The 9,359-nt window shown below is 36.2% G+C and overlaps 1 protein-coding gene across 1 annotated transcript in view; it reads right to left on the reverse strand.

Annotated features, from left to right (window-relative positions):
* SFT2D1 (SFT2 domain containing 1) overlaps positions 1-8,449 on the reverse strand; it is a gene marked incomplete at its 5' end in the record, with an annotated part of 10,810 nt that extends 2,361 nt beyond the window's left edge. Inside the window, 5 exons of the mRNA XM_009582120.1 lie at positions 656-685; positions 2,114-2,172; positions 2,944-2,979; positions 5,348-5,429; positions 8,367-8,449. Coding sequence (XP_009580415.1) covers positions 656-685; positions 2,114-2,172; positions 2,944-2,979; positions 5,348-5,429; positions 8,367-8,449 — 290 coding nt within the window. The remainder of the gene's footprint in view (positions 1-655; positions 686-2,113; positions 2,173-2,943; positions 2,980-5,347; positions 5,430-8,366) is intronic.
* Positions 8,450-9,359: the final 910 nt, after the last annotated feature.

Consider the following 9,359-nt stretch of genomic DNA (forward strand, 5'->3'; position numbering starts at 1 on the left):
CTACAGAAAACCTCATTAAGTAATATGCAGACATGGAAGCACTTTATTTTTAAAAAAATAACACATTGCTGAAAGACCAAACTGCATTTTACATGAAACATTATAGAAAAAATAGATTCTTCAGTTTGTTTACTTGCATGTGGTTTCACTATGTGTTTTGCTAGCTTTCGTTCCCTTTTTGTACTCACAAGACTAAAATGAAGAGAGAAGCTTGCCAAAATGAAAATTTGAAGCATTGCCTTTGCCTCTCCTAAAAATGCTGGAGGAATTCAGAAGCAGACTTAGCAGCTAAAACTATGCTTGTTTGTTTGCTTTTAACTAAGACCTCAGATCCATAAGTTATCTTTAATGTAAGTACTGGAAAAGTCACTATTGCATCAATACATTTTTAAATCACTGGAGAATTTAAACAAAACCTCAATTTATTTTCAGTGATGAAAACTAGAACGAAATTTAACAAAGAGAATTACTATGCACTGCACTTGTATTTAAAGCTTATATTAAGCATCACTTTGAGTTCAGCTATGTCATTTTCTAAAAATTAAAAGGAAAGGGAGGAGGTTATGTTTTCTCACATACTGAATTTAAGGACTTCCCCCCCTCAGCATAAAGATAACCAACTTTTATTAAGATAGAAGTAATTATGCAGACTCACCTTGCAAAAGGAATATATGACAGACTATACCTGAAAAAAAGAGGAAAAAAGTGTATTCGACAGTGTTCATGTCTCTCCTAGAACCCAATTATTTCACTTTAGTCCAGCATTAATAAAAGCAAACTGTTGTAATAAAACTTTAAACAAGATTACCTACTCAATTTAATGCTTACCTGAGAAAGGAGACATGCTTGGACAAGAACTAAACACACTGCCAAGGATTTCCTGGTTTACTTTTTCTTTGGGTTTTTTTTTTTTGCTTTTTTTTTTAATATAGTTCGTAACTTCTATTGCACGTAAACTTAACAAAGCAGATTTACTATCACTAGTTGCAAAAGGAGTGGACATTTCTGGAAAACTGTATTCTTCAAGATGACAGAGAAAACTTTCTCCAGTTTAAGAGACAATATACATTACTATGCAAATATACATCTAATCATATTATTTATGTAACTCTAAATACAGATATATTCTGTAGTATGAATAATATGCCACAATTGTGACACTCAAACAGCTGATAATTCTATTATCCTCTGAACTTGCTTCTTGCAAGCCTCCAGGCTATGTTTTGTTCTCATGCCCAGCCTCATCAAGCTCTAGGACACTTCACAAATGTGAAGCTGTCTGCTGTAAACACATAGAACGAAGTTGGAGTTAGCAATGTTCCCTCTATCTAGTATCAAGCATTTACCTGGCCCAGCACGATGCCCAACAGTCCCTATCCTAAACAAATGGTTATTTGTCCTCAGATCCAAGTTCAGTATAGACACCGTGCATTCAGGGCAAGTTCAAACAAGAACTGTGGTCACCTTGGGTCACCTAAGAGTTAGTACCAAGTAATTCACCTGGGACAAGGAGACCAAGTGTGTTCAGTTGTATCTCCATGGAGAAAGCAGTAACTTCCAAAACTTCTGCCGGGCTTGCAAGCATTCACCTAACTGTGCTCACACATTCCCGAGCCTCTTGCTTGAGCGCATCTGGATGGTTGTCATAGTACCTGCTGCACTAAATTTACTCTCTCACATCCACCCACTCTTTACCCAGTGCCGCTGAATATTCTTGGGGCAGGGCACACCCTATGAAAATGTTATTTAGTTTCTTCCACTTCAAAAATAAAAATTTAGTTAGAACTCAAAAAAGAGGGAGATAATCAAAAGCAGGGCATATGAATATACAGTTACTTTCACAACAGAGAAAAGGCATGAGAATTTTTTTGCATATATATTCCTTTCATAATGCCTCAAATAAGTTCACACATTGCAGAATATATTTAAAATTACCATTTTGCAAGACGATTGCATACAGATCTTGCTGAAGTTACACAGCCTAGCTTAGAAAAACAGATTGAGGCTAACATTCGGGCACACTTACATTATGCGAAGCATATATATATAGGTTTGTAATCATGCGGGTGTAGGGGCAGGGAGAAGAAATTAAAACGAATTTTAAGATTCTTACCAGGTCATTGCCAAGAACTGCAATATGCAGAACAACATCGCCAAACCCTTTTTGTTCCACTAAGTAAAAATAAAGCAAATATTGCAAGTTAGTTCATTCTGCACCAGTCTATACTGTAAACAATTGCAACAGCCTGTTCAGCCAAAAATTTAGTTAACTGACAATGCCCAAATTTCCTTGTCTCAACTTAATTTACTACTCCTTTCCACTCTAACAACTTTCCATTCATTTTATCTGTCACTCCATTAGCATCATGCTATGAAAATCTTCTCTAGCTTTGAAAACACTTAACAGCATCAATGCTAACACTTTCACTTTCATTCACAATACTGTACTTCTGCAAATATGGAAGTTCACTTCAGCTACATATTTACTTCTATTGAACATAACTACAGCCAGTTTTTCAATCAAGATGCCCAAAGGTACTTGTGCTGTGTCTCTTCCTTTGTCTTAATCAGTTTAATATTCTGTACCCGTGGTTTCTAAAGACCACTACATATTCTCTGATATTCTCTGACATAAGTACACATCAGTAAGGTGAAAGTACATTTTAACGTGCTTTTCTTAGTTCTTATTCCAGAGGTCTGCAGACTGAACCTGATGCTCTAGATTTTATATTCTCATCTACATCACATGCAGGTGGAAGGGTGCATTTGCTTTGTAGCCAGCAGGCTCATCACTGCCTAAACTCAACTGCAGTTGAAAACACAAGTACCACACACACAAACTCATCTTTCCTCTACAACTGAACTGTGTGTTAAAATTGTAATACAATTAATAAACTAACCAAGCTAGATTGCTCTTTAGAGGAACAAAGTATTCTCACTTACCCAGAATACAGCACACAGAGTCAATACTAGGAAAAGCTGGGGGGAGATGAAAGGAGAGACAAAAAAAAGAGAGAAGAATGAATACTCAAATACACAACAAAGCAAATACAGTAACTGTTTTCCTGTTTTCAATGGGTAATCAGCATTTTCAGAATTGACTCATGAAAGAAGCAGGGCCAAAGGCTGTCACATAGTGACGATATGCTGAACTCCATGTAAAGCGGTGTTTTCCAAAGCACAGTATAATGTGCTCCATGGCCAGAAGGGCTGGGACAAGTCTTCGAAGAAAGAGGAGGCAGGAACTGACTTCAGGAATCAGGAGGAGTATAACCAGGTCTGTGTAGCCTTATGTGTTAGGTTTATTAAGAGGTGGGTTTAGATGATAAAGCTTGCTTGAAAGCAACCAAGTAGTCTGGGAACTACTATTCTGTTATTTCAGTACATAGTATCATTTTGGATCTAGTGTTCGTAACATCAACATCTGACAAGTATGGTACGTGCATCACTATGAACAACCCATCACTAAAAACACTCATTTGCAATTACACTATTTGGCAAACACAGGCTCTGCTTCTTCTGCCAGTGTTTTTTCATCTTCTGACAGTAATGAAGAGCCCACTAGGGAGCAGCTGCTTCACACACAGTGAAAAAGCTCACATGAAGCTTTATTCAAGCTACTTACACTTTGATGGAACATTACAATGATATGGTTTACTATGCCAAATTAATCACAGCATTTGTGCAAGCATCACTTTGAACTTTTCCACTAAATCTCACCTGGCTCCCTCCATTTGTCATTACACACAGTAGAAAACAGAACGAAACTCTAAATTAATTTTCACCGGAAAAAAATTTGTTGGCGTTTTATTGAAAGAAATAGTAACAGACTCTCTTGACATTTTCCAAACATATTTGTGACTCCTGAGTTGCCTACAATTCTAGCTTTGTATTAGGATGGGGAAGAAAACAATCAAATACATCAAAAGTTTTCTAAACTTTAGAAGTTTACCCGTTCTTCTCTGTTATTACTGAAATTTTCCATCCTAACAGTCTTAGTTCTCATCCAATGTTCCTATTCCCTGTTAGATGAAACCTTTCATTCTGTCTTTTCCTAACGTTATTGGTAGCTTTTCTGCACAGGTAGGTAGGTAGGTAGGTAGGCCTGTGATGTTTTTTCTACTCTCTCTTCTCTTTCCACTTCCCTGATGTGTCTTGTTTCTACAGCCTTCAAAGCAAGTTATTTTCTTTGTCACCATGTCTGAGCACAGTGGACGATAGGATAACAGAGCAAATAATTTTGTGCTGGCTGTTTTAGTGTCTGGCTTAGGCCCTCAGCTTGACCAGAAAAACTGTAAAGCGTTGGAGAATTCATGCTCAGCAAACAGAGATTCTAGAGAACTGGAGATATTCTTGGACATTTTTACTGCAGACCTATGAAACATAACTTCCCTAGGACTTGTAACTTGGTATGATTTGGAAGAGATGGCAAAAAGTCACCTCTTTAACAAAGCTCAGAGTCCAAGCAAGGATCAAGTCATTCTCCGAAAGATGTGTGCAAATGTGAGCTTCTCAAATCAGAGTATAACTTCTTTTTCGTGTGTGTGTGTGAGAGAAAGAATATACAACCCATATGACAGTCATCCAGAAAGAATTCATGAAGGGTTTCTTATCCACGTCAGATGTAATCAACTAGAAAAGAAAGCTATATGATAGGCAGAATAGAACAGCCAACTACATTTCAAAAATAAAAGTTGAAACAAATCAGGAGGAATAAGAGAGAAAATAAGTACAAAACAGAAAAGCAGCAAGGGCAGAAACTTGTTTTTAACTACCTAATATAGAGTTTTGGAATAGGAATTCTGAGATTGGGGACGGGGCTGTTTTTTCCATTCTCCTGGAAGAAGAAATGATGGTCGTGGAAGTACAGGAGCCAAGAGAGGAGTGTGAAGCTGAACACGTGGCTTCCTGGACTTTGGGGAGAGAAATTAATTTCCTCCATTGCTCTGAAAGTGCTGAACCACTAAGCTATACAAACAGAACAGCAACCAACAAACAACTGTCAAGCTAGACTTGGTGACTACTGCCTTTTCACAATAGCTGAAAAGTCTCTCTCTAGCCTGGTTCTTGAAGAAAATGGTTTAGAAAACAAATTAAAAATAATCAACCTAATATTAGCATTTAGTAAGAAATATTTAATAAAGAACACTTTACTCCAAATGATTAATTTAAAAAAAAAAAAATCATAACCAACAAAAACACAAGCTCATAGAAAGGAGTTAGATTATCTTTAGGATATACATTGACTATTATTACCCAGTACAAAGAAGAGCTGGACTGAGAAATAACTTAGCTTTGAGGCTAAGGAAAACTTTTTAGCAAAAGGAAGTAAAGACAGTGTATTTACCAACATAACAACTGTAGCTATTAATCTTTTTGGCTCAAACATTGCTTTCAATTGCTTCAGTGGCCCCATCAGGAAACATGTACTAATAGGAGGGAAAAAACAAAACAAATGGTAAATCACTTTCAAATAAATCTTTGCAAAAGACAATAAGTAATTAACCAATTTTCCAACAATTAGGTGAGTACAAAGGCTTTAAGAAAGGCATTTCAGTGTTTAACAACAGAGACCTGCTAGAATGAAAGGTGAAATACTCCATGAATTTAGTCCTGGAAACAGCTTACATATCGAGTCACCCTTGGTCATGAAATTATTTCCAAAACATGACAACCCTCTGCTTTAAGTGGTAAAGTTGAGGTCTACTGAATTTCATGTTGAGGCTGTTCTAAGAACTGACTTGCCAAAAGGATGCAAAGAATACGAAGTCCAAACTTCTGTAGAAAATTTCTGTTTAACAATAAACTTCTTACCCAGGCAGCACACAAAGTAGCTACAATCAGTATTACAGGGCAGCTCTAACTCTTAGCCCAAACTCAGCAAGCAAAAAAAGAAGGAAAAGGTTCAGTAGCTTGTATTAAATCCTTCTGCTTTCTTCTACTCTGTAGTTAATTTGAAGGGACAATGAAAACCATCAGCAATGCTATGCTGTACCTGTTCTTGCAAAGAAATGTGATGTGAACCAAGAATTCACAACCATAGGAGTAATTATCTGGCTTCAAATATTCTGAGATGAGTCTCTTCCTTCCCTGTCATTGAAGCTATTCTGCTTTGTAGAAAATATTTAGTGAGAGAGTGAGAATGCCTGTAACCTTGTGGTGGTCTGAACACTTTGCTACAGACTAGGAAACCTAGTTTAACTCCTTTTTTAGTCAATATTTCTTTATATGAAATGAAACAATCAGTAGGGAAGAGTTTGGTAAAGCTCCCTCCTGAAACCAGTCATAAGCCTGGTGAAGAACGCATCTTCTAAGATAGAAGAAATATGGGAAACCATGTCCCACGCAGTAAACTGAGCCCATGACCCTACCAGCAACTTTGTGTATATATCTCCTTCTCTTCACTTTTTCTTCTTTAAGTTGCGTAGACAGACCTCAAAAGTCCATATTAAATGGAAAAAAATGTTTTCTCAATTCAAAAGAAAAAATATGTTTTAAATTCACTGCAATCCAAACTAACTTTTTCCTCAGTATTTTTTAATCTTGGCTGCTGGGCCATAAAATTAAATTAAGATCAAAAAAAGAGACCTGAAGAACTAGAATAAAAAATCAGTTAGCTGGTGGAAGGACAGGGATGATGAAACTACGGTGGTAAAAATGAGGAAGGTTCAGGCCACATAAAATAGGCAGAAAAAATATAGGAAGCAAAATGCATTGACGCTAGCCTGATGAGCATTGAAGGACAGACATCACAAGAGCTTCTCCAGAGATGTGAGAGAATCCATAGGGAGCAGAAAGGCTGGAAAAAAATCTAGAGATCCTCCACTTACACAGGGTATTTCTTATACACAAACACATTCTGTAGAAGATACACTCATCATCCCAGAGAAGAATCAAGTAAGTATCATTGTTTTCATGTTTGTGGCTAGAAAATCATAGTAAAAACAGGCTAGGCAGGACTATTTAGTAAGAGTGGTAACTGCATTTGTTTTAAATGCAGACTTGCAAACAAGCCCGAAAAAGTTTAAATCTCCTTATCAAATTGGGACTTTATTGTCATTTCTTACTGTTCTTAGAACACAGTTGCCTGTTGTATATATCTAAAAGGACTACTCTTTTTACTTCTCTCTTTTTACTTCTAATTTTAGTTGGAGTCCAGACTAAAGTTTTTCAATATTCTCCTAAAAGAAATACCAGTGTGTAAAAGCTTTCCTCTTAGTTCACTGACAATTAGACTTGATTAGTACCAAGTTTCTAAAATGCTAATTTAATTTGAAGCAGTGAAAACACACCCAGAATACTACGTAAGGAAAAAACCATCCAAAAAAAACAACAACAAAGAATAAAGAATAAGGTAAGGGAGAGAAAGGGAAATACTCAGTTTTGCCTACCTCCAGTATTAACTTTTTGTCTTGTATAACTATTCCATCTCATAATAAAACAAATGAGACTCAATTGCAGTATAAACATTTTTGTCCCCTAACAAATTTGTTGAGGAAAAGCAGTACACCATCACATTTCTCAAATGCTAATGTCACATTGCTGGAGTTTTAACAGATTAACTCTTGAGTCAAAGCATTGTTAAGTGACTTGATTGAAGTCACAGAGTCCATGAAAGTCAAGACCAGACTCCATGGGTTCCGAGTCCCATGACCGTGCTTCAACTATGCTAAGATAGTAAGAGGAGGAGGACAAACTGAAACTGAAAATACTTTCTTGACATTAAGTTGTTTCTTACATATCTTTCAAACAGTGAAAGAAGAGTTTTAGATCCTAGGAGGTCCCTTCTGCAAATCTTTTAAGACTAACTGCTATGGAGAACACTGCAAAGAACAAAGCATAGAATTTAAAAATACGCTATGAGCGATTTTTAGATTCTGCCTGGCCTTAGAGTCAAAATGAGGATTTCCTGAACCTCTCCTTTTTCAAACAGTTTTCCTAGAAACAGGATATCTCTCTGTTAAAAGCAAAAAGCTCCTTCCAGTAACAGGGCATCCACACAGTGGGCAGACTACCAGTTTGCCCCTGAAACTGAGGTACCTCTCTACCTGGTAGAAGGACTTAAAAAGTACAAAACATTGAGCCAGCAATTTCTTATTCATACTTCAGAGAGCAGTTGTGATGTGTCCACAAAACAATCACATAAGACATCACAATGGGGCAATAACAAGTGAGCAACTGATACCCACTAATTATGATAATCTTAAAACTGTAACACAAACAAGATTTTATGTTATTAGCATTTCAATATGAAAACAATGTTGTTTATACACAACATAAACAGACACCATTTTAGAGTAAAAGCAAATGGAAATGTAGATGAAAAGGAGGGTACTTTTCTAATAACAATAATTAAGAAATCGTACCTGGCTAATGCAGCAATATTTCCCAGGGTGTAAAACACTGCAAAAAGTTTGATCCCCTTTGGGAGCCACAGCAATGCTGTTCCCTATAAAAGGCAGGTTATTTGTATGTTTGTAATTAGTTAATTCTATTTATTTAGATTTTATAGTCTATAAATATATTTTCAGACTATGAAGAGTGTCATTCTAACATATACGAGGAGACTACACTGTTCTCAATTTGTAGTAGTCAATATTCAGCATACTTCTATTGCCATCTACTGGCAAAATAATGTATTGGTTTACTATATTTCACAGTATTTTTACAACTAGGCAATGTTTATTTATATTGTTTATAACATTTATTTGTACTGTTTATATTCCATTTATGACACTTTCACTTTTGTTACAATGCCCCACTATACATCATACACCTCTGCATACAGTGGAAAAAATGTCATAAAGCCACCATCTCCTTTCTCCTCCAATCAACCATCTGGACTCACAGCCTAGATACACACTGAGGCTGAATAGAAATATTTTAGAACTCTTACTTCCAGATATCTCTTATTTCCACTAAACACAAAAAAAATCCAAAGCCTTCTGCTAACCACAGTCCCTATGATGATCAGGGAGAAATATAGCCTGAACTAGAAGCAAAACATGTTTTTTTAGTTTTTTTGGTTTAACTCTTTTTTTGTGTGTGTGGTTTGTTTTGTGTTGTGGCTTTTTTTGTTTGTTTTGTTGTGTTTTTTTTTTTTTTTAAAGCTGTGATGCAGACAATGTGTCCTTAAAAAAAAAAAAAAGCAACTATATTCTACCCAATTGCAATTTCAGAAACTAATGCACACAGGACAAGTTTACAAGTTTCTCCATCCTACTACCAGAATGCATTACAAGTCAAAGCAATCTGCCTGACAGTCTCCACAAAAACTGCAAGTGTCATCCACACACATTAGCCAAAGGCTGCTGACTAGCTTACATCAAAAGTAACATTTGACTTCATACAAAGAAAAG

The sequence above is a fragment of the Fulmarus glacialis genome, unplaced genomic scaffold, assembly GCF_000690835.1.
Source record: "Fulmarus glacialis isolate BGI_N327 unplaced genomic scaffold, ASM69083v1 scaffold31207, whole genome shotgun sequence".
NCBI lineage: Eukaryota > Metazoa > Chordata > Aves > Procellariiformes > Procellariidae > Fulmarus > Fulmarus glacialis.